General features: G+C 35.1%; 1 protein-coding gene across 2 annotated transcripts in view; it reads right to left on the reverse strand.

Annotated features, from left to right (window-relative positions):
- LOC306877329 (tensin-1-like) overlaps nt 1-19407 on the reverse strand; it is a 230367-nt gene extending 210960 nt beyond the window's left edge. Inside the window, exon 1 of one of the 2 annotated variants that reach the window (XM_079429036.1) lies at nt 18951-19407. In XM_079429036.1, the coding sequence (XP_079285162.1) occupies nt 18951-19055 (105 nt within the window). In that variant the 5' untranslated portion in view covers nt 19056-19407. The remainder of the gene's footprint in view (nt 1-18950) is intronic. The other variant, XM_079429033.1, reaches the window with a different exon arrangement.
- Nucleotides 19408-27338: the final 7931 nt, after the last annotated feature.

Raw genomic sequence — 27338 nt, forward strand, 5'->3', positions numbered from 1 at the left:
ATTGCAAATAGTGGCAATTATCCGCACCTCAATATTGTAGTGCATTATAAAACAGTAGCAATAATAATGTATTGAGTGTAAATTATAGTTTTAATTCAAATTATTAAATGGATGCCACCTTATTGGGACAATAAAGCCCTCCCTACACCTACCCTAACCCTACCCGATACTTTATTTTCAACTTTGATTATTTCCTTAATTTTCATTGAAAATAAATGCCTTTCTGATGCGATATGAGATTTCAAAAGGGAGAAAAAAAGTTTGGCAAAAGGCGGGTTTGAAATCGGGTCGATCGCGTCAAAAAGCACGCACCTTACAATCTACACTAGTGAAACTGATGCTGAATTTGTGTCTTTTTTTAGTGTTGACTAACTCAATCACACTTAGTGGGTGGAGTTACTGTAAATAGCCTTTGCCAACAAGACTAAGTGCAAATAGCCACTCTGTAAAAGAAAATCTGTATATTGTGCCAGGGGTTCAAAAACTCTACACTTCACCGTTAAATAGAAAATACATTGGCAACATCTGCTCAATTAATGAAAACATCCACTGAGTAGTGATATAACATTTTATTCAGTATATTAAATGAAATCACATGAGCTCAAAAATCTACTGCATATTAGGAAGGACCGAAAAGTACCAGTGCAGTGTCGTGTCAAAAAATCTCAAGAAAAAACATGAGAAAGACATCTCTCCTCAGATGTTTTGACTGTCTGTGGCAGCATAAAAAGCTGTAATGAAGCTCAGTTTATTATGTTTCATTGCTGGAGAACTTTGAAGTCACATCAGATAAACACCACCGTACATCTGAGAAGGAACAGAAACTATGGAAAACATGCCATGGGCCTCTCAGACCAATGAAAACACAGAAAAAAGCATGCACGTGCCGCTTGTTAACTGAAATTAGCAAAGCAGATCTGCATTTAACATTATTATTATTGCTACTTGGAAACTTAATAAGCTGTTTGAATGGTCCGATATTGAGCATTTGTGGTCTTGGTCCTAGTGATGGATATACAGGCCTCTTATACTTGACAGATTCTATTATATCAGCCGTCTGTCTTAGTCGTAGTGTCCATACAAAACCAAAAGCCTCATCTGTTCTAGCTCAATGACCATCAGCTGAGGGAAATGAAAGTCCCGCTCTGAAATCAGTCACGTGTTTGGCCCAAAGACACGAGCGTCGGAGCTGAAGGTGACATTCAGTGATTCTGAACTGATAACAGCCAACGCTGATAGCGCTTGTCAGCAGATCCGACCTTCATCACACAATAAATATCCTACAGATCTTACATGAAACGATAGCAGGGTCGGTATCAGCCTAAATGGGTAGCTTAGCTTTGATAAGGCCTTGATAAGGCAAATGTAAAAATTAATCTTAACATGTTCAGGTTTATTTAAATAGATGTAAAAAAAAATAGTCCAAAAATAGTGTGAGCCTCAAAAACAAACATCATGAGTAAGAAAAAAAATTAAATAAAAGATCCAACAGAAGCAACAAGAATAAAAACTCAGATTAAACAAAAAATTTAATTTAATTTAATTTAATTTAATTTAATTTAATTTAATTTAATTTAATTTAATTTAATTTAATTTAAACCCAACAAGAACCAATAAAAGCCAACAAGAAAAAAGGTCTGGATGCCTATTTAAAATTAAAATTAAAATAAAAAAAAATCAACAGATTCTAAGAAAAAATCTGAAAGTCTGTTTTATAAAATAGAAAGAAAGAAAGAAAGAAAGAAAGAAAGAAAGAAAGAAAGAAAGAAAGAAAGAAAGAAAGAAAGAAAGAACTCAATAGACCCAAAGAAATATACTCTGAAACTCTTTTTGATAATAAAATAATAATAGTATAATAACGGTAAATTATAATACGACAGTAAATTATAAAATCTCTCACAATTGTGATTTTTTATCTCATAATTGATGAAAATCAGCCAGAGTTGAGGTAAAGGTCATCTCCAAACAGATAATTATGTGGACTTGACAAAGTACACAGTGTGTATTATGCTTATGTTTATTCATATTCAGCAAGTGTAGTAGATTTACTTTTACTGCTAATTGAGACACACCAATGACAATAAACGACACACCAACTTTTGGCTGTTGACTTGATGTGAGCATTAGACTCATACAGTCTGATAAGCTCTTTTATCACTCACAGAAGTGTTGGATCAAAGGGACACAGGTGTAAAACACACCTGAATAGGTGTTATAAAGCAGCACAAATAATCTGTCTGGCAGGCATCAACAGCCGTGCACATGTCAGCGTCCACACAAATGCTTTTACCGCAGATCATATCTTTATCATCTCCAGATGGCCTGGGTTAGAAAAAGTAAGGTATGAACTCACAATGAGCATAAGTACAGAACGCAATTATACATTAAGCATTTTTTGACTTTCTTTTAAACTTCAACATATTTTACTACTGAAAGTCAGAAATTAATATACAAAAAATGTCTTAAAAAGGGTTGATTTGTAATTTTCAGATGGGCTGTGACATTATTTTTGGCAGTCTCTTGTGTTCTGATTCATCGGATATCAGTTAAATTAATACATATATATTTTATTTTAATATATATATATATATATATATATATATATATATATATATATATATATATATATATATATATATATATATATATATATATATATATATATATATATATATATATATATATATATTAGTTCTTAAAAACATGCTGATATGCCATCCTAAATAAAGAAACGCAACTCTCTAAAGTAAACATTTATATAAAATAATAATTTAAAATACAAAAATTTGTACTCTTTTCTCGTTTTAATATTCTACTTTAAAAAATATATATATAAATTAAAATAATATATTTACAAATGTTAAATTAATATTTAATATTTGTTATATTATAGTCATTTTAAATATTAATATATTTAGGATTATTTCCAGTATGTACTTTAATATGCTCTGAAAGAAAATTGCAATTAAATACATTTTTAATAAGTTATTCTACTTAACTTTAACTTAACGCTAACATTAAATGAATGAGGCTCAAAATATGAATCTTTAAAAATTTATAAAATGTTTTCTAGTTTTAACATTTTTATTTATAAATTCAAATAATAATAATAATATATATTATATAGCGAATACAGTACAAACACATGATCTATGTCACTATCTTATGCCATGCTTTTATCAGCCTTCTCTGAGTTCCTGAAGGCACATTATTACACAGACTTAGAGATGTTCTTTGAGTCACCACTGACCAATGAACAATGCATTGCTTTGTGCATGTGAATGTGAGATATCCTCACAAGCTTAGAGCGATCAGAGAATCCAGACGCTGCAGATCACGTTACATACAGAGCAACATGTTCGGACTATAAAGAGACATCAGCATTACAACACAACACATGTGTTTTAATTACAGAGCTGTGGCACACTTGTGCTTTCCTTCTGCATTGCATGAAACTTGATTCAGTTTGAGTAATCCCAGTTCAGTCATCCCATAGCGTGCAAGTCTATTCAACAATGAAAAACCTTTCAAAATAACTGCAAAGAATCATAGGTCTCTATCAGTCAAAACATGCAGCGCAACCAATATTGTTTGAGTCATTAGCAAATTACACTTTTAATTAATCATTCAAAATGACTCACAAGCTCAGCTTTCACAGGTCTAGATCCTTCACTGAATGAACTGAATCAGAATCAACATGTGGCTCAGTTAATGAACAGCAGCAAATTCATTTTAGTAAGTACTTTTTTGTTGTCCATCTTTTGTGAAACTTAAAATAGTATTATTATACTCCCCACCCCCGCAAAAAATATATACACAAATTAATATAAATACTGTACATAAAATGTATATTTAAAAATATAACAATACATTATATGATGATTATATATAATGAACTGCAATGTATTACTTTCAGTGTTGTTCATCTAGAAATTAATTTGTGTACTTTAGGCTTGTGAAAGTTAAAATAGTTTCATTACTTTAACAAATAGAATAAAAAATGGCATTATTAACATTATAAAAATCTATATACACATATATAAAATTAAATATAAATTTCATAAAAAATACATACAGTACACAAATACAAATATATACAAATTATACAAATCTAAACTTATACTGCAACATACTTTTAGTGTTGCTCATCTAGAAATCAAGTTGTTCTTTAGATGTGTGAAACTTCACATATACAGTAATATCTAAAAAAAACTGCATTAACATTATACATATTAAATAAATATAAAGATATTAAAAATATAATACATACAAATCAATATAAAAAATCAAATAAAAACATTTCTGTATATGTCTATCTGTTATGTGTTTCACTGCAGTTCTATGAAAAGTCAAAATGAAGAATGTTTGGATAAGATTCTATCACTTATCCTTGGTATTTCTCCACTAGGATTCGGAATTCCACTGTACATACTTTCCTCTTTTCCGGAATGTGGAAGTCTGCAAGCCTATCCTTTAAAAACAGTTCATGCAAGTCAACTAACATTTGGCATGAAGAGAAAAAACTGCTGCTTTCTTCCTGTGTCCATTCAGAGTAAATGCAGCATGTCAGACCAGGGGATATATTACGATCCATGAGGAAAACAACCCTCTCCCAGCGTTAAAAACACTGGCTACCAACCTGGATGGCCATGCCTATCTAATTACCTCATAACTCAACAATCATCTCCTCTACAAAAACAAGAAGGATCTAGAACTGGGCGTTCGCTAACATCAACATTGTGGCATATCGGTCCAAATGAGAGCATCGCACCCTGTCCATCTGCTCCCAGGCCTTTGAGAAGCCACAAAAGCAGAGGAGCAGGACATCCTAGGAGTTCCTGGTTGCCAAGTGCGATTGACATAGCTCTTTGCCAAGTATTAGAAAGCCGACAAGAAAATCCCTCCAGCAGGAAAATGTCAACAAAAATCCAGCATAAAAGCTACATTCATCAACAGACAAAAAGACAGAGCCGGACGGAAGCGACGGCGTAGAATCTACATTGTGTCCATCCCATGCAAGCACGCTTGGGCCAAAAGAGGTGTTTAAGTCAGACAAGCCTTGTTATGCCCCACAAAGAGAGCACGCAAGCGGAAATCTGGGAAAAAAATACAGTTGCCCTTAACCCTTAATCTATCATGTGGACTGTCATTTCATCCTCAAAGCGATGCCCGCGCTGCATTAAAGTAGCTTTAAGTGACTGTATTAAAGTCTTTTGTACTCCATTATCTTCTGTTGACAGAGTCTTTGTAAAGCGCTTTCTGCATCAGTGGGTCTGTAATGTCCTGAAAGCCAGACTCTGAAAGAAATATCTGACCATCCCATTCATGGGACTCCTGCTGCATGTAGTACCCCACACACCTGAATTGGGACGGGATTCTTTGAGGGTTTTCACAATTTAACACAATTTAATTCAATTATTTATTACAAAAAAAATTTAATAAAATAAATTAAATTAAATAACAACCCAACAATGCCAACAACAAAAAAACTCAGTTTTAAAATAAAATAATAATAAAAATAAAATAATCATATTAAAATTAAAATTAAAAGAATAAAACAACAACCCAAAAACATAAAACCTCAGTTTTAAAATAAAATAAAACATAAGATAATAACAACCCAACAGAGCCAGCAACAGAAAAACTCCGCTTTAAAATCAAAATCTTGTGCAGAGTTAACTGGCATTATAAAATAAACAGTGCTAATGTCTTATGTGCAGTGATATTGAAAATGAGCAAACGATTTTCAAATAACACTTTCAAGCCAAAAATATAATGCAATTTCACAGCTTATAAATATATATATAAGTTTGAAAACCCCAGATTTATTCTATTTGAATTATCTGTTTTTGTGGCGCTTTTCTCACCAAATATCAAATATCAAATTCAAAATGAATTTGAATTTGAATTTGAAATATTGGTTAACTGATCAATATTTGATTAAATTTGAACTGATTGACAACCTTATTTTTTTTTCTCTCGTGAATAAAACAATGTGTAAATCCCTTTCTCCGATTTCAATGGACTGTCAAGAATTTGACGTAAACTGACCCATAATTTTCTTCTGCTGAAGTCAAGCGTGAACATTGGGAAATTGGTAAAACGATATCCTGGAATCGCTCTCATTCACGCAGGCCTTCGGTGAAGGAATGAAGTAATGTGAAGCGTACAGTCCTTTGTGTTGCCATTCCCTGCACTTACAGCAGCTCAAACATCACTCTCGTGTGTAACACTAGCACATGTATTTGTCATTCCGTGATCTAAAAGTCAGCTAAACCTTAGGATCTTAGAGGTAATTTAATGAAACACTATCAGATGCCCTTTATTATCTGCTTTTGAATTTGCAACAGGCACAGCGAAACATGTTAAACACATTCAGGATCTGAACTTCCCTTTAAGAAATACACTTTAAGAGAATCTGGTTTGGCTGGAATCTATTCAGCCATTTTTTCCCCATCATCAAGTATGAAAAGTTGGCTTTTCTCACCACAGTAACATTGAGATATTTCTTTGGGATTCTCACAAGTGTGTGTGACTTCTGTTGAAATGACCAGGCCACCAGTACAGCACTGACCTTCAGACAACTAGTTGTAAAAGATGTGTTCCAATTCTCCTTAAAGATTCTTGTTCTAATAGGACACCAAACAAAACTACAACACAACAACATACTATTCTGCGTAAGATTATAAACAGCTCTGACTGTGCCCCATTTACAGCTAAAATTATTAATTAAACAACAGACAATCAGCTAATACCTCAGGTTAGGTCAAGGGCAATTATAAAACCTAGAGAGCTACCAAATATTGTAATAAAAAGTATATTTTTAATAAGGCTAATTTTTTTAAACATTTTTGAGTACTGAAAAATAAGTATAATCTGGTTGACCAAAATGGATTTTTTGATGATGCCCAAACCGATATTTTAGAAAGCCAGTTGGATATAAAGCTGATATATATGATATCACACTATAATGTAAATGCAGCGTGTAAAATTTTTATTAGACAGAACTGCTAAACAAAGACCGTAAATTAATGAGTTGTCAGAATAAAAGTCGTGCCACAAATGCACCCTTCAAAATGGACTTATGTTCATTAAACCTTCAAAAGACTACTTAAAATTTTATAAATGCGTATTTACTGAAACACAACCGTAAATGAAAAAGCGTTTGAATTTGTATTATTAGATACAGTACAATACTCCTACAAATGCACTTTCAGCAGATCCACCAGCTGTATTCGCCCAAGTCTGTAGGATTTGTGACCTTAAATGTTTATTAGACATTCAAAGTTTATTTTAAATAATATAAGAGAGAGGCAGTTCGACCCTAAAACCTTAATCTGGGAGGACAGATAACCTCAGGTAAACAGGTACACACAGACAGATGGGCTGTCCGTGTATGTGCTGTGAGAGGTCTGCCAGGGGTCAGGTATAGTTCCTGAAGCACTGATACTTTCATTAAAGCATGGAGGGAGCAGTGCAGAGGTCAGTGGCGCTCAGAGGCTTTGCACAGAGAACATACTGTTTTCTGCTGGCCAGCAGGACACTGGAATGTTGGGAGGGATTGTGGGTAACTTTCACTGCGCCACATACCTTATCAGATAATTACAGATCAGAGGCGGGAGGGGAAACCCTGCCGGCGTCTGTCACAACGCAAATGAGGCGGCACTGTGTCCAACAGACCTGTGTCCAGCACACATGCAGAGGAAGTGACACTTTGCTCAGTGGAGTGATTCAGAGACTACGGACTATTTTAAAACAGCATGCTAACATACGACTCTTACTATATCTAATAGTACAGCACAATGACACAAAAAACATTACTTTATTGCGTTGTCACCAAACACCAGGGATATAACGGTTAACTAAAACCATTCAAATTTCTATACTTGAAATAAATTAAAAAAATCTTTTTTTAATCTTAAAGAATGGCAATGAATGCATGAATGAATGAATAAATGAATGAATGCATGAATGAACGAATGATGGAAAGCATTAATGAATGCATGAATGAATGAATGCATGAATAAATGCATGAATGAACGAATGATGGAAAGCATTAATGAATGCATGAATAAATGCATGAATGAACGAATGATGGAAAGCATTAATGAATGCATGAATGAATGCATGAATATATTAAAGAATAAATTTTACAAATTGAATTATCTTCATTTGCCACTCGAATATAATGCGATGAGGGCATGAGACAACTATTAAGCAAAGAAACATTGCAAAAACCTACTTTTTCGCATACCATTATAAATACTACACATCATTCACCTTGAAGTTACCAATGCATTGTGAACATAGCACTGTGCCTAGCAAAACACCTTATTTGATTTTTCTTCATAACCCTGAGAAAGTTCATGTAGGCATTTTGTTATGAATAAAAGCAGAATAAAGTTTGGAGAGGAACACAATAACACCATGCCTAATTCTGATTTAATCTAGAAAATACATTAACTGAATTAAACCTACTAGGCTTCAATTGTTCAAATGATGGAATAAATTTCACAGTTTGCGTCCTATCTGCTCTCTCCTTTATGCAACAGGCCAAGGAAACACTGTGACACTCTGGAAAGTTTGCGAACGGACAAGCAAATATTATTTTACATGGACTTCATTCAAACAGATCCAGAATCAAATCTGGCTTTCAGAAAGGCAGAGCATGATATGTGCTTCTCATTAGTAACTGACACTTAAAGAAACAAATTACACAGAAACTGAGCCAAAACACACCTGACACTGACCACACGGTTCTGTTCTGCTTTAATCTTCAAAGTTTTCTCATTATTCAAATACAGTTCGGCACAGTAACTCAAGCATATCATATGATATTGTACACCTCAGGTCATTATTTTACATGAGTGTATCTGGGAGAGATAAAATATCATAATGAACATGACAAACATAAACAGGTCAGTGGCATGATGCTCTACTCTGGCTGGATCTATTAATATTCCCAAAAATATAATAAAATGCAATTCATACTAACAATGTATACCTCTTGCCTGATGACCAGGTTTTATATAGCCTATATTGGGGTGTGGGGGGGGGGGGGGGTATTTTATTGTATTTTATTAGGCATGAAGTCAGATATTCTTTTTTATTATTTTGCAAATAATATTATATAAAATATTTTTTATTATATTTTAACCTTTTTGGAGGTAAAAGGGTAAAATGCAAGTTAAAATAATAGAATAATAAAATGAATGATAGTAAATTATATATAATATATTTGAAGTCAGAAATGTAGTCTTTGTTTTTATTATTTCCTAATATTATAATAAAATATTTTAGAATATTATGTTTTATAATTTATTATTTGAATTATGTGTGTGTGTTTAACTATTATTTTGTCATTTTCGTCTCAATTATTTTTTTAAACTGATGACAACTGATATTTGTAATAATAATAATAATAATAATAATAATATAAAAAAAAAAAAAAAAAAAAACTTTTTACCCTCAAAAACATTTCAATATTAAAAACGTTTAAGGGCAAATGTTCACCAATAGACATTATTAATCAAACATCAAAACATGAAACTAGCATGAACACAACAACTGCATTTTAGAAATTAAAGAAAAAAGGTAAATGCAGTTTAATCTACATTTAAAATTATATGTATTTCAGGCATACAGGCATGTATTTCTGGCATTGTAATCCATATAACTGTGTCCGACACACTGATTCTGATTTTCTTAAATAACTATTAGTGCACTTGTATTTGTACGGTTCAGTGCATTATCTTGATTTCCTTGAGGTTTATATTTGCTCTGTAAACCCTGCATGTATTGGACAAGTGACTCTTTGTTAAAATGATTGTCCATGTCAATACCCTACAAGCAATAAAAATCCTTATTTTTCCCCCTCATGCTAAGCCTGGCATTGTGCTGCACTTCTATTTCCTCTCAGCGTTAACAAGCGTGGCATGCTAGTCCACAAAGACGACTCAGGTGTTACACAACACGCGTTCTTCAGAACAACACTTCCCAAACGCTGAAGAGAGGCCTTTTCTTTCAGTCTCTCACTTCCTTCACAAAATCTACCACCCCTGAATCTGTAAAAACAAGTCAATCCAACAAGTTGTAGCACTTCAGGCAATATACACACACACACACACACACACACACATATATAGTAAAATATTTATATTGCACAGAAAATCTACAATGTAAAAAATAATAATAATAATAATAATAATAATAATAACAATGTCATGGCAGAAAATGACCAGTACATTTTCTGTTAAATTTACAGACATTTCCTTCAGTCATAAAACACTTAATGAATTGCATAATTCAAAATACACACTAAACACCTGTAAAAATCTATATGAAAAATTCCTTCATAACATGGTACATTGGGCCATATTACTGACTTTCTTAATGTAGATAGATAGCATTTTTAACAGAACAACGCTATCCTTCTTGCAAACACACCAACATCATTAACTGCTTTTAATTAGTATAAGAGCAGGACTGTGACCCAAAACGTCTGAAGGAGGCCCAGAACCCCATCAGATACTAAGATCAATCGCAAAGGTAATTAATCAAACGTTACACTAAGAGCCTGCCCACTTTCAACCTACGACAACAAATCTTTAACAATCCCCTAGATTTGTCTGAGCTGGCAAAAACTGTGCAGCGAGGGAACGCTCTGACAGGTAGCCTTTGATCTGCTAAATCTACGTGTAGCTAAAGGCTAAGGGTCTAAAAATAAGAAAAGGCATTCATCTCGAGGAACAAACATGACCTTGACCACAAAAGTTTGAGATGGGAGCCAGGAAAAAGAGGGGCAAGGCGTGACTGGAGATGACTTTTTAACCGGCACATGTTCCTACACCTGACAGGTCATGTTTTTCACTCAGGATACTTTTGTGTCTCGCACAATCGCTCTGCAATAGCACAAAAGCCCAGGCAGCCGTGTGTGGAATGGCTGAATGGCGTTGTTGGGGAGAGAAGCTCGGCCCTTTTGAAGTTTCATGCTGCAGTCGGACAGAATTACTGTGAGCGAGCGCTGAGATGAGACCAAAACATTGAGCTGAATCTCTGACAGGAGGGAATGTGTTTCAGCTGGGCGCTGGCAGATCATCCAGAATATCCCAGTTGGACGGGAATAGGGTATAAAAACAGCCAAGAGTCATCTGAAAACATGTGCCAGTTTCAAAATGAGACGTAAAGAAAAGAATACAAATGAAAATCATGTCATTATTAACTCCCCCCTCAAGTCATTCTAAACCTGATGAATCCTTATACAGGTCTTTTTCATACAGAGACAGCCAAAAAGCCTAACACAAATGCCATTGTATGATTTATAAGGATAGTTCACCCAAAAATTCAAATTCTGTCATATACTCACCCTCAAAGTTGTTCCAAACCTGAATAATTTGAAGAATGTTGGTAACCAAACGGTTGATGGTAGCCACAGTGTTTTTTACATGCTATTGAAGTCAATGGCTACCAACTGTTTGGTTACCAACATTCTTCAAAACATCTTCTTTTGTGTTCAACAGAAGAAATAAACTTCAGATTTAAAAAATACAGATTTCTGAAAACATGAAAGAGAGAAAATGTTGACAATTTGCATTTTTGGGCAAGCTATCCCTTTAAGAAGACTCAGAATAAAGTCTTACAGACTTCTTTTTAATAGTACGTTTTTGTAAAAAAAAAAAAAAAAAAACGTTTTTTTCCACTGAAAAAAATTAACCATATTCTATTTAAAATATAAATAAATATAAAAATGTAATAATAAATACCATCCACTGTTAAAAAAAATCTAAGTTGTAAATATAGATTACAAGAGAATTCCATTTGAGTCTATCTACTCCAAAATTTTGTATTTAATTCAATACCTTAATTGCGGTTTCTTTGTAATTTCTGACTGAAAACTGTTTCAAAGTAAAATAAAAAATAAATAAACAATCTGTGTCTGTTACTTAATATAATTACCAAAAACGTCTTGATATTGATGTGATTATGGATTAATTTTGGTTGGATAAAATGGTTGTGTTAGACAAATTCCTCTTTCTTTTTTGCTTTTTCCACTTGCTGCCAAAAAAAAAAAGAAGTTTTTTAATGCTGCTGTAACAAAATAAAGAGCAAATGGCATGCATCAGGTGTGTAGTTGATGATGTGCGCATTTAATCTTGTTTTGGCACAGATTAAAAAAACATGCATGTTTGAAATGACATGAGGGTGAGAAAATAAAGATTTAAATTGCTTTGAAGCAACTGCAATCTATGTTTTGAGCAATCCAACTGGGTCGCTGCAGAAATGAGTTCCTAGAACTCAGAGTTCACATTTTAGCACTTATGGTTCCTTCATCCTGAATTCAATGGGTTTTTGGTTAAAAGCCTGCTCGCATGCTTACAAACTCAAATTTACCAAGACTGAAAGAGTTGTTGGCATGATGGTGATAGTCATTTATAGTTAAAATGGACTGGCAACCAGTGCAAAGAGAGTAGGACAGGGGTAATATGTTCATATTTGCGAGTGCCAGTCAAAAGTCTGGCAGCTGAATTTTGTACCGTTTAAAGAAGATTCCTATATGATTGGTTAATACCAATATACATTGAATTGCAGTAGTCTATTCGTGATGAGATAAAAGCATGTATAGCTCTCTCGAACTCAGCACAAGTAAACAAAAACCTTCACCTTAGCAAGGAGTCTGAGCTGAAAAAAAACTTGATTTAACTACTGCATTTACTTGCTTATCAAAAGTCAAAGCAGAATCAAACACAACACCCAAATATTTTACAGAGGGCTTGACATATGCAGCCAGATCACCCAGCACTTGCTGTATATTCCCAGATACAGCCAAAGAACCGAACACAGTTGCCTCAGTCTTACTCTCATTGAGATTCAAAAGAGACATCCAAGCCTTAATATCAGACAGACAAGCAGTTAACGCACTCAAATTCTGCTTGTCATTTTGCTTAAAAGGCACATAAATTTGCGTGTCATCAGCATAGCAATGAAATGACACTAATGTGCTTATTAATAATAGAACCCAGCAGCATATACAAAGAAAATAAAATGGGAGCAAGGATAGAACCTTGAGGAACTCCACAAGTCAACACTGGTTTAGATGATGAGCACCCATCCACACAAACTGAGGAAGTTCTATTATTCAAATAGGATTTTAACCATTTTAGGACAGAACCACCAATACCCTCACAGTGTTCAAGACTGGAAATAAGAATACTGTGGTCTACAATGCTGCACTTAAGACTAAAAGCAAAAGTACTACAGAATTACCAGTATCAATTGATAACAAGATATCATTTAACACTCTTAACAGGGCAGACTCAGTACTGGGACGTTTCCTAAAACCTGATTGAAAAGTTTCAAACACGCTATTTGAATCTAAATAGCTTAACAATTGATTAAAAACAACTTTCTCTAAAATTTTAGAAATAAAAGGTAAATTGGAAATTGGCCTAAAATTGGATAACACATTCACATCCAAATTTTGTCGTTTTAAGAGAGGTTTAATTGTTGCATGTTTGAAATATTCAGGGACAGTCCCTTCAGAAAGACTCTTATTTATTATAGCCAGGATACACGGCCCAACAGCATCCAAAATCTTAATAAATAAACGTGTTGGAATAATATCAGTCGAAGACGTAGTGGGTTTTAATTGCTTAGTAAATTCTCGAAGAGAATCTATAGAAATTGGTTCAAATTCACTAAAAGATGAACTACAGGCCAGAGGGACTGATGGGTCATAATCTGCAGGAATAATAAACTGTCTGATATCACTTATTTTATTTGTGAAAAATCTATGAAAAGTTTCACAAGCTATAGCAGGTTCATCAAAGTGAAAAATCAACAGACAGATTTATAATAGAATTTATAGTGGAAAAAAGAATCCTGGGTCTATGGCAATTTCTTTATATAATGTCTGAAAAATATTTAGATTTAGCTGCTTTCACAGCTTTTTGATAGTTGTTCAAAGAAGTATGTAGGATTTCAAGAGACACGTGTAACTTGTGCTTTTGCCACTTCTGCTCTGCACGCCGACATACTCGTCTCAGTGACCGCGTAGTGTTATTAAGCCATGGTTCAGCCTTAAATTTTTGTTGTCTTTTCCGCAAAGGGGCTATAGAATCTAAAATGTCAGAGCAGGTAGAATTAAACCAAATAAGTTGTTGTTCAGCATCTGAATTATTAAAAGGAAGCATCAAGAGAATATAGTCGATAGGCCTCACTAAAATGTGCAGATAAGTCTTCATTAACTGTAGGACTAAAGATACGAGACCAGAGTACAGGCTTGTGTACTTTGGAAATTTGACCTGATAAAGAGCAAGTAAGCATTACAGGTTTATGATCAGAGAAGCTTAACTCACAGATTTCAAGATCACATATAGAAAGACCATATACCAAAACCAGGTCAAGTGTATGGCCCAGTGAATGCGTAGGACCTTTAACCATTTGGACCAAATCAAGAGAGTCAATAAGACTTGTAAGACTTGTATTAGTATCACAACAAACATCAATATTAAAATCCCCAACAATCAAAAGTCTGTCAAACTGTGTAACAATTCCTCCTAAAAAAATTAGCAGATTCTTTGATAAAATCCTTATTTGATTTCGGTGGACGATATACAACAGCAAATCTCCACTGCAGACAGTGTTAGAAACTTGTCTGAAAACTCACATTTCTTCAATTCTGTTCAATGCCTCTTTAACACAGAAAACTAAAAAACATGCACACGACTGCAGGCGTAAACTCTGGCAGATAGGAAACACATTAAGACATCAAAGATATTTAGATGCACACACTGGCTTAAACTATTTCCCAGAAGTGTGTTTGCCATTTCTTTCCTGCAAATGCAAGCAGAGGGACAGCATGTTGATTAGTCAAGAGTAAGCATCTTTCCACAACCCCAAAAAAGCCCCGGGATTTATAAAACTCAAATCAAATCACGACCAGAACACATAAAATCCCACATTTTTGCCCCGACAAGTTTGAAAGAGGAAGTTTTGGGCATGCCTTGCAGCATCCCATTAAGGGAGCGGTGCTCTATTACGCCGTCTAAAGTAGGTTAAGTGCCAATGCTGTGCTCTTACAAGCGCTCTGATAAACAAGCACCCACAGTTTCTCCCTATAGATCTACCTGGCGCAGGTAACTGTAGTCTGTGACTCCCCTGCAAATCCCTGGAATTTCCACCTCCCTTCTCCTGACGGCCTCCCCACCCCTCTCTAATCCCACCACACAACTGTCTGTGTGATTTATTCCTACTGGAGGGATGAAAGGAAGCTTAAGAGTGTGCTTGGAGGATTTGGGCACCGCTGGATAGTTAGGAACAGATGAGAGACCGCAGTGTTATCTGCCTTCGATGTGCGTTCAAGCGATTTTGGTTGAACAGAAATGGATACAATGGGCATCCGTTTCATTTCTTTTTTTAATTTTTCACTTACTGGCAAAAACTGGAAGGTTTTTAAGGCTACTGCAACAAAATAACGAGCAAATTATGTACATTAGGTGTGTGCAAATTTGTGTTTCGATTTAATTAATCTTGTGCTTCCACACAGGATGATGAGAAATTGTTTCCCATAATTCTGTATGGCAAGAGCCTATCGCCCAGTAAACCTGTAATTTCTAGCAAGTATGATCACTATTATTTCTTAACAGTACAAATATGTTCACAGAATATCATGGTCATTTCTAACGATTTCATCTTTTGGTGAACTGGTAGCTAATTTGTTTTAATTCAGACGGTTTTCTTAGATTTCACACAGTACGAATTCACATGGCATAAACACATGGTATCCTGTTTTTCCCACTGAAAAACAAAGTCACTACCTTTCTTTTTATCAATTATTTTATCAATCTTGTGCTTCCATACAGTATGATGAGAAATCGGTTCACATATTTCTGTGTGGCGTGAGCCTGTTGTCCAGTAGACCTGTATTTTCCAGCAAGAATGATCACTATTCTTCATCAACAGTACAATGAGTGCCAACACAATCACATAGCAATTTGTAACTATTTGACATTTTGGTAAACAGAACTTTTTATATATAAAAATCCATGTAAAGATATGTCTGTGTCTACAGAAAAAACCCAGCTGCATAATGTCTAGAAAAGAACATTCTGCAAAGAGATGAACATATGTTTCTAATGTAATAGAGCACTATACAGTTTTGTATAGTGCTTTATTACATTAGAAACATATTTACATATACATACACTGCCGCGCAAAAGTTTGGGATCAGTAGGATTTTTTATGTTTTTTAAGGGAGTCTCTTCTGCTCATCAAGGCTGTATACATTTGATGAAAAATACAGAAAAAACAGTAATATTGTGAATTCTTATTGCAATTTCTAATATTGGTTTCTTATTTTAATATAGTTTAAAATATAATTTATTTCTGTGACACAGCGCTGAATTTTCAGCATCATTACTTCAGTCTTCAGTGTCACATGATCCTTCAGAAATCAGTCCAATATGCTGAAGTGTTGAAACTGTTCTGCTGCTTCATATTGTTTTTTGGAACATGTGATACTTTTTTCTTTGATTCTTTGATGAATACAAAGTTTAAAAAAAGAGCAAGAATATAAGTCTGTATTATGACTTTTTATTCATTTAACACATCACTCCTGAATAAAAGTATTAATTTCTTTAAAAAAAAGAAAGAAAGAAAAAAAAAATGTACTGACGCAATGTAACGCATTGCTTTCCATAAAATCTTCATTTGTAGTAGCTTTGAATAAAAGTGTCTACTAAATGACTAAATGTAAAAAGTAATTAACGTAATTAGTTACTTTTTTAGAGAGTAATATTGGAATGCATTACTTCATAAAAGTAACTTTCCGTAACACTGCTTGCCATTTCTTTGTAATTATTTGTGAAATCAGCCATTTCTGAGTAAAAACTGTTCCTTCATCAAGTGTTTTTCAATTAGGTAAAGTAAATATTGTGGGTTGAGCTGCAGTAAAATTAGTTTGACCTGTTAAAATCCCCTTATAAATGGAAGGGGGAAAAAAACATATTTTGTGGATTACCAATTGAAATCATTTTAGTTGATCCAAATGCAGGTTTGGAATAATTACAGAATTTTATTGTGTAATGTTTAGTCTCACATCATATTTTTGTTGCCACCAAATCATAAAAAGCAATAAGCCAGCTTTGCAAAAACATGCATAATATGAGGTTGGGCCAGATTTGTGGAACCCTATGTGAGAGTGTAACCAAAATGAAAGATGACTATCAAGATACAGGCACAACATTCCTCCACGAACGCTGATCCTCTGACTGAGAGCAAAGCAACAATGTGGGGCTTGTTGCTCCAGCCCTTCTGCCCCAAGTAACGCCCTGACTGACCTTCCAAATCTGACCCCACCAGCCAGAGCAGACCACCCCATCAGAAGAGTCCCATGTAAGACGTCTTTGAGCAGTGCACAGAGGGAATTTTTCCCTGAAATACAGCATGCAATTCAACAAAGCTGACTGTGTTTGCATGTACAAGAATATTCTTATGATTATGTCAACACACAAACCATTAGTTTTTGAGCATGCAAACATACTTTGCATGTAAATGTGATCTGTTTGTGTCAACAAGTAGCCGGCATACATAGCAATCACCAGTGTCAGAAATTAATTTATTAAGGTCATATATTTATAAAAAATTAATAATGTCATTAATTAAATCAAATAATTAATCTAGGTTACGCAATTAAATTCTAAACAATATATTGGCTATTTTATTATGATTTATTAATAAAACAAGCATGAAAAATACAAGTAGCATTAAATAAAATTAGCTTTCCTGTAGCTCAAATGGTAGAGCATGGCGCTAGCAACGTCAAGGTCATGGATTCGATTCCCAGGGAAAGCAAGAGCTGGGTAGGCGATATAAGTAGGCGAGAACAAATTTCAAATCTGGATTCCATCCGTAATTAAACTGTGCAATGATGCAACTCATTCAATGATCCAAATGTGAACAGAACAGTATTGTCTACGCTTCGTCTTGCCCTCATTTCTCACTGTCTGGTCATGTAGGAGACTGTGTTTATTTACCCTGTGAGGTCTGAACAGAAGATTCTGGCTTTGTTTTTCATACATAACTGTATAGGTGGGGTTGTTGATACAATCTAACATCTGTGAACACATTAAACACACTACCAACCAAAAGTTTAAACACACTTGACTGTCTTTTGATCTTTAAAGGTGTATGCTTAAATGCTTTAAATGAGTTTTAAATTGCGCCTTTCCAAAATGTAAGATGGATAAGTTTGACCAGATATTGAAGAAAAAGCAGTCAACTATAGCCAGCATACATGGTGGTCACCAAATTTATTTATTAAGGACCAATATTTATAGAGTATAATGTCATCAAGAAAGTTATTTAAAATATTAAATAATAATGGGTGTTATTCATAAAACAAATAAGCATCAAATATAAAAGTTGCTTTAAGAAAAACAAAAATTATGAAATACAGCAAAAACAAAATTGATTAATAGTATACAAAATTAATTGCGTATTGATTTATTTATTTGTTTGTGCTCCCACTTTTAAAATATCTGGGATTTTTTAAAATCACCTTTGGTGGCATTTCCCCCAAGTTCTGTTTCATATCTGACCCTGAAAACCTCAATAATTAAAAATAAATAAATAAATCGCAGGTGGCATCTTATGAGGTTGGCTAAGACTTTGCCAATACAGTTTAGATTTGTTTGATCTCTACATAAAAGTAGGTGTGTCCAAATGTTCATATCATTTACCAGGGGGAAAAAATCCAATAGATAAATTAAATACAAAGTAAATATATATATTTATATATAAAACATCTGCGCCAGTGGTTCATTTTATTGGGGGGGGGGGGCGGTAATGTAAACCAACGTTAAAATACTGTTAAAGCTTCACTGTCAAGTTCACCGCACAACGTCAAGAACTTTCGATGGGGATATTCCTGCATGAACCCATGTGCGTCCTACCTTAGATAAGAGCCGCTTTTCCTCTTTCTTTTTCTCCACATGCTGATCCAAAGGCATCTGCAGAAAATCGTCTTCACAGCAGATGAAGCTCACGGTGCATCCCATCCAGACAGGTTCAGGTGAGCGTCCTTACGACCCATTCACCGCGAGCGTTCCCGTGATTATTCCTCCTGAAGGTCAGCACGGCAGGTATGAGCTGTGATCGAACACTCACGGGCATTGCAGCCCTAAGGAGATCCAACAGGCGTCATTCCATTAGCGTCGGCGTCTCCGCGCGCAATGTTCGCTTTGACCACAGAACTCCCATTCAGAATGACGCACTAAAGTAGTGGGAAGGACTGGAGCATGAGGGGAAAAGTTTGAAAACTGGGATGTGTAACTCCACTGTCGCGCGCGCACACTCCCAGAGCTGCAGGAAACGCAACTGTTGTTCAGTGTTAACACGGGCCACTACTCTGGTGTACTCTTGTAATGTGCGGCGCATTGCATTGCGCAAACAACTGTGCAGGTAGACTACAAGAGGGGTTTCAAGTCATGTGGGTTTTACACCTGAGTCACACTATCTGCTGTTTACCTATTTAGTTATATATTCTAGTGGCTTTAAGTACTGCTAACATTTTAAATTACAGACATATACGCATTTACACAAAAAAGTTCAATAATAACAATGAGAAGGAAAAGGCAAAAAAGTACACAATGATTTGTTTAGTTTTTAAATATTAATTTAAAAGTCAAATTAAGTGTTCATTTCTATCTATCTATCTATCTATCTATCTATCTATCTATCTATCTATCTATCTATCTATCTATCTATCTATCTGTCTGTCTATCTGTCTATCTGTCTGTCTGTCTGTCTGTCTATCTATCTATCTATATATCTATCTATCTATCTATCTGTCTGTCGCTGTATTGATTATCTATCTATCTATCTATCTATCTATCTATCTATCTATCTATCTATCTATCTATCTATCTATCTATCTATCTATCTATCTATCTGTCTGTCTGTCTGTCTATCGCTGTATTGATTATCTATCTATCTATCTATCTATCTATCTATCTATCTATCTATCTATCTATCTATCGATTATCTGTCTGTCTGTCTGTCTGTCTGTCTGTCTGTCTGTCTATCTGTCTGTCTCTCTGTCTTTCAAGTTTTAGTTTTGAAATTTTCAGGCAAGGCTTCATCAAGGCTCATGACAGCTTGTTTTTATGGACTTTCCTTTTCTGGTTGTCAATAGAGTTGTAAGCGGTGAGATCAAAGCAATATAATCAACACATGTAGTTACTGATCCGTCGCTGATCCCGCCATTGTTTTCATTTACTACACTAAAATTAAAGGTTCAGAGGCTAGAATATCTTGGCTAGGAATTTTCAGTGTGCATTCCAACTTAATGTGCCATTTGTGATGGAGTTATGCATGTCCACACCCTGTGATGCCAGCCAGAATATTTCCAACAAATGGTCAACAGCTATTAATACAAATACATTTGATTTTATAAAAGACATCTGATTTTAGCATGCATGTAGTTTTAGTTGTTCCTACCTTTCTTTATAAACTTATAATAAATTTCAGTGTGAAAGTTAGGTACATGCAATTTTACATTGCAACAACAGATGCAGGGCTGCTGCTGGCCAAATGGGTGCCCTAAGCAGAATTGTATTGTTGTATTGTTAATGCTTATTTGTAAACTATTATTTGAAGTAACAAAACCATGGTTAATTTGTGGTTACCATCCATGGGTACAAGAACCATGATTTTTGGTTTTATTCGTAGTAAAACCATGGCTAGTTTTCATAAGGGAACATGGAAAGTCAGAGAGAATATTATGTTGTTGGTGGTTAAATACCGACATTAAAACACGTTATTAACATCAACAGCCAAAAAAGTTTCACAGGATTATGAATGTAGGCTACCTAATAGTGATGCACGGGCTTCATATTTTTTCTTTTTCTTTTCTCGGCGCCAGACTGCTTATGTCTTTTCAGGGACATCAATTATGATAATTTGCTTTCAGCCGCAAACATGAAGTGCGAGCAAAACATGAAGTCTGATCAGCCTACTGCGTCTGTGTTCAACGTAAAACACATTTTTTTATACTTATATGTTAATGTTTAGATTTTTATTTATGTATATGTATATGTTAATTTTAATATTAATTTTATATTAGTATTAAAATTAACATATACATAAATAAAAATCTAAACAAAATTATGTCAACATAAAATCATATTGACAACCTATTTTAGTTCTGCATTCTTAGGTATTTCCAAGTTAAACTTGGATTTTATCGCTCTGGAATTGGTTACATTCCACCCAAGTGTAGGAATTGCCAAAATTAAGTCAGTTTGATGTGAGGGATTGATGACTTCATCTGAAAAAGAAAGCCATTTCGTAGCACATTATTATTTTTTTCCCCTTTTGGAATAACATGCACAGATGAATAATTTACAGTAAGACAGAAATGCATTGAGAAAGTAAACAGGGAGTTATCATTTCCTATTAAGTGTAAGCAGCGTCTCTGAACCTAATTAAAACTAAAGAGACTGTTTACTATTTAAGAAGACTTAAGAATTTGAAAGCATATGTGAATATCACATCATAACCAATAGCCTATTATTTGACTAAAACGCTCAGAGCACACTGTAGATTTTGCAGGGAGAGCGCAGCCTTGTCTGATTTAATGAAAGACTTTTCTGTTGTTTATTGCATAGCAGAAAGCTTGGTTGCTGCTTAAGTGGTCAAAAAGAGATAAACAGTGTCATGATAAAAAATGTGTGCTCCTGGTTTGCCTTTACCAGCAGAAAAAGCACTTTTTTAATTGCACTTAATGGGCGATTTAAATCCCTGAATCAATACATCACTGATTCAGCAAACAAAGTGGACCATGTAAAAGCTTTTGGCCATAAAGTGCATGTGAGGGACACATACTCAATTTATTCCTAGCAGCTTTGGTTCTTGAGTTTGTGCTGTTATAGGACTTCACTTTCTCAAGCTGAATGGCTGAATTGCATGGACTGATAAGGAATAGCTTAAATAATGACTTCCTTCCTCAAGAGTTCGTATGTATTCTGTTCAGCGACTAATTCAGGGGTTTGCAGTGGGAGTTTTCTTGTTAAACTGTGGGAACAAAATGGGTTATATTGTGTCAGATTTGTCAAAAGCATTTCTTTTAACACTAAATTTTGAAGGCATGAAATAACTGTGTTCATTTTGACTTAAAGGTGCCATAGAATGCATTGATACAGTATTTTAAATTGTTCTCTGATATCTACACAGAAGGTATGTGGCTTAGGTAAGGGCAAAAAATCTCCAGAAACGATTTTACATGTCCATTTACAACCCTAGGATTTCTGCCTAGAATGAAACGGTCTGTTATTGGCTTATTTGGCAGGGTCATGAATAATAATGAGCTCTGCTCTGATTGGCTATTTCACAGTACGGCTCATCAGCAAGAAGGACACACAGGGAGGAAAATATATATTTAAATACTTTCTCTCGCGGTTATATCGTCGGGTAATTATACTGTATATAAAACGCGGGCATCAGGGAGCCGTTATTAATATGCGAGGCATTGAAACTGCTTTTGAACGATCCATCGATCGTGTTATAGTTCACTTTCAAGAGACGCGATCACACAAACTATGTTTACATTATGGAGCAACAGTACTTACCACACATTTCACAAGATCAGATGCTTGTCAGTGGTGCTCAGGATCTGTAAGTCATTCGCCATCATCCTCATCTCTCCTTACTGAGAGTGAAATCTTATGTACTGTAACAGGCTACCGCTAGCAAGGAGCGAACCATGTCCCTTTAGTGGCTCGCGTTATTTGCTTTCTGTGCCTTTCTGAATACAGACACCAACCCATCCCTGCACTTCACACCCCCTGCACGGCCTGGAACATAACATTTATTTTGTTATTTTCGTTGTTGTCCGCGCTTGTTTATTTACAATACCTGCAGAGCTTCTGATGGTTCGGCCGGCTTAGAACAAGTGCGGGTTTATGCAAATGTTGGGGGCGTAGTGATCCCGACTGTTGCGTCACAGTCGGTGTTATGTTCTGATTCGCCTGTTTTTCAGTGGTCTTTATTAATCACGAGATTTACATATGAAGGAGAAAACTATGGTGTTTGAGGCTCACTGTATGTCATTTCCATGTACAGAACTGTTATTATTTAAATATGCCAGGGTAAAGACAGTTTTTCATTCTATGGCACCTTTAAACATATTAAAGATTCAGTTTGTGAGTGAGTCATTAGACTGATTCACACTGTAAACACGGAGTTTGAGACCGATTCCAATTTCAATGAAATGATTCATCAAAAAGAATCTGTTCACAAGAGTCATTTGTTTGTGAATCAGACTTCTTTAATTCTTGATTCCTAATCTTACATACTGCTTGTCAGATTTGTCAAAATAATTGTTTTTGCTATTTATTTTGAAAGCATGAAATAACACAAAACTGGTTATGGGTTCATTTTGATTAAGACATTTTAAAGATTCTGTTTAAATTAGTCAATATACTGATTCACACTGTAAACACTTTGAGTTTGATTCTGGTGTTTCAGTAAAATGATTCATCAAACAGAATCTGTTCACAAGAACCAAAGTTTACTCATCCATCTGAAACAAACCATCCGCACAAAGACATCACAAACAAGCATGTATGTCCTCTTTTTAAATGAATGTTCACCTGTTAAAGTAAGTCAAAATCACAAATTGGGTTTTGTGGCTGTCTTTTAGCTCTGAGGCAGCTCGAGCTTTGTTTTTCTACTGTTGTTGGCATTTTTAAGAAAAAGGTGGGATAACATAATGAAGGATAACTACATTAGTTCCACAATAGCCAAGGTCAAGGATCAAAGCACCTCTTTCAGCCCATTACTGAGTCCAATTTGTCTCTGCCCTTTTTCCATTGACCATTGATTCCATTAGTGATGAGCTCAGATGGTCAGCTAATGCTCCTTAATTGAGAGGAATGACATTGGGATAATTTAGAGAAATAAAAATGGACTGGCTTTTTTTGTGTGATCATCCAAGACAGTAAATACTTAGACAATCTTCTGTTTTAGAGTGTTTTTATCATTGTCATTGTTGCACCAACTAAACTTTAGCATTACTAATTATGAAAGAATTGTGGGGGGGTTTCTTGGTTTAACCCTTATACTTTGCTGAAAATACTTTGCATAATCTGGTGCTCCCAGTCAAAAACGAGCAGTAAAAATTGCTTGTAAATCTCTCATTATCCTATATATTATCACCAAATCCTGAATTCAGTCTTTTTGATCTTGTTGATCTGAGATCATGCACCAGAGTTTTAATGGAACACTGCCAATATTTTATACCCTGTGTTAATGAAGTCAGTATGTTTTAGTCCAATGCATTAACATTAACTAGCATTTTCGGGGAAAAAGAAAATATTCTCCAAGTCAAACTGACCGGAACACAACATGAGGGTTAAGCATAAACCTCACTAAATTTCATTTGAATTTTGATCAAAACCAAAAAATATATTTTTCTATTCATTTACTATGGAGTATGTTTTTGAGGATCGGTTCACACATCACACACCGCTTTTCAAACTCAGCACTTCCGCATGTGATTTCAAAGATAAGGCATAAGCCAAATATATTCATATAACCCACTTTCCAATGTGAGCAGTCATGGAAACCAACAGTGCACAAACAGTAAAGCTGTAAAATGATTTGTGTATTGGCTTGATTCTGGGTCAGTAGATTATCTGTTTCTGAACGACGGTTCCAGTTATCTTCACTGGCAAAGTGCCTGAGTGTAATTACTAAGATTGGGTATTATTATTGAAATGCACTATATATGCGCATTTAAGTGTTTGCATGTTAATTTGAAGAATAGAAAAAGAATGTTTTAAAATATATTCAAATAAAATATACAGCTATTTTAAATCATTTTAATAATATGTCAGAATATTATTTTACTGTATTTAATCAAATGAATGCAGACTTGGTGAGAATAAGATATTTATTTTTTATAAACATAAAAAGTCTGACCCCAAACAATTGACTGCTTGTGAATAATAATATCTATGATCATCATCAGCAATTAAACGAATGTAATTATGTGGATAATATAACACTATATATAATACACAACAACAATAGTGACTACAGTATTTGTTTTAACCCCTCTAAGCCATGCCCCCAACATGATATGTTCCTGACTGTATCTATACCGTGTGTGTGTGTGTGTGTGTGTGTGAGAGAGAGAGAGAGAGAGAGAATTATACCCGTTTATGCTGTTTTCAAAGCAATAAACATGTGCTATAGATGAAACTCCACATTCCACAGTTTGAAAGCAATCTTCTGGTCTGGTCCCTAAAAAGATTGCAGTGGAGATATGCCACTTTTCAGTGTTATTGTTCTGTCGTCTTATGGCTAAAAAAACAGTCTGCAATTGTAACATAAGTCCTCACACTCAATGATTAGTTATAGCTGTACCACATAAAAATTGTACAGTACCATGTGTTTCATTCTTTCACACCTTCCAGAACCTTTTATGTCGCAGATAAAAGACATCTTGGGTGGCAAAGTAGACTATTGCACACTGATGGAAGAATATAGAAAGGTGATATACAATGTACCACTGAAGGATTAGTCATACGAGATATTCATTTGCTGTAATTATTCCATTATATTCTAAAAGAACGGGTTATGTAACGTTCTCATATTTCAGAGGGCCCTGGAATCATCATCTGACCACAATACCTATGAGCTTTGCCCTTTGCCTGGTTATTGTTAGCGCTTTGGAACCAGTATGTTGGTCCTGCAGGCAATATTCTTTTTTTTCCCCTTTCTTTTCTTTTCTTTGCACTGCGCGAGAAAATGAAGCCCGGAAAATTTTACTCGTGGCATGTTTTGGGAGGGTTAGGCTGGCAGGATTTAAGTTGTTGTCATTGATCTTTGTGTACATTCTTTTGCCCGAGAGATGGTAATACCACAACAGTGGAGAATAACAGGCCTCGTCATGTTTTGTTTTGTGTTGGGGTCTTGAGTAGACAGAGTTTGCATTTTTCCATCCCGCTATCCTCATTTTCTTTTCTCTGGAATCTCCTTGGAATGGGGCTGTTATGCATTTGGGCATCTGGCTTGATGGACTTGGGCTTCTTTCCTCTCAAAGTGTTCCAGCACATTGACATAATGTCCCATCATGCCCTGCTGCCATACTCTTCACTCTTCCCCTTCATTTGGAATCGGGATAATCCGATAATGTGCTCTAGAAGAACAATAGGGCTTGAAAGCAGTCTATCCCTTGGGCAGACTGGCTACAAGAGAGGTATTGTGCCTCAATGCCAAACTTAGGTAGCATTAAGCTGAGGTTCGTGTGACGTTTTAAAGGAAAGAACATGAAGTGTGGCCAAGTATGGCGTTCCATACTCGGAATTTGTGCTCTGCATCTCACCCATTCAAGTGCACAGTGAACACACACAACGTGAACATTTCCTGTCAGACCTGAGACTCGAACCTGCAACCTTCAGGTTGCAAGTCCGACTCTCTATCCATCAGGCCACAACTGCCCCGAGTTTTTTTATATAAAGGATATAAAGGAAAATGTTTGTACATGATTTTCTCAAAAGAAAGAAAGAAAGAAATCTGTATAAAACAGAGAAGATATTGTTAATTTTCTGCCGGGACATTATCCGTTAAATTTAAAGGAATAGTTCACCCCAAAATTTTAATAACATAAAAAAAAAAAATCCATAATATTACTTTCTCCAGTGAAAATGTCTCAACTGAATCAGGAGAGAAATATGCACAGATCAAGCACAGTTTACCAGAAAAACAGCCCAAAACACTCTAGAAGCATCAGTTTAAATTTAAAACATCTTAATGATGGATTTCTTACAAACTCACAGCTTTTTGCTTCACAAGGCATTAATTGATGGACTGTGGATTATTGTAATGTTTTTATCAGCTGTTTGGACTCTCTTTCTGACGGCACCCATTCACTGCAGAGGATCCACTGGTGAGCAAGTGATGTAATGCTACATTTCTCCAAATCTGAGAAGAAACAAACTCATCAGCATCTTGAAAAGTAAATTCAATTATTTGTAAATTTTTGGGTGAACTATTCCTTTAATATTATATTTTTTAACACATAATCCTCAGACTTACAGAGTTGAACCCCGGCTCCACAGCTTTCTTCTTAGCTGTAATCTGAGAGGGAACAGCGAAAGAAGGAAATGGTTCTGAGATACCCAGCCGATGCCCATCGCCAGAACTCCTAGGGGCCAGAGAACCACAAAAAGGCCTCTGTGGAAGAGAGATCCGGGGTTGTGCTGCTTTCATGTCTGGGTTTCCTCGGTCACTTAAATCCGCAGGTGCTGAGAGGGGACGTCTGTGACTGTCCAACA

The sequence above is a fragment of the Barbus barbus genome, assembly GCF_936440315.1.
Source record: "Barbus barbus genome assembly, chromosome: 11".
Lineage (NCBI taxonomy): Eukaryota > Metazoa > Chordata > Actinopteri > Cypriniformes > Cyprinidae > Barbus > Barbus barbus.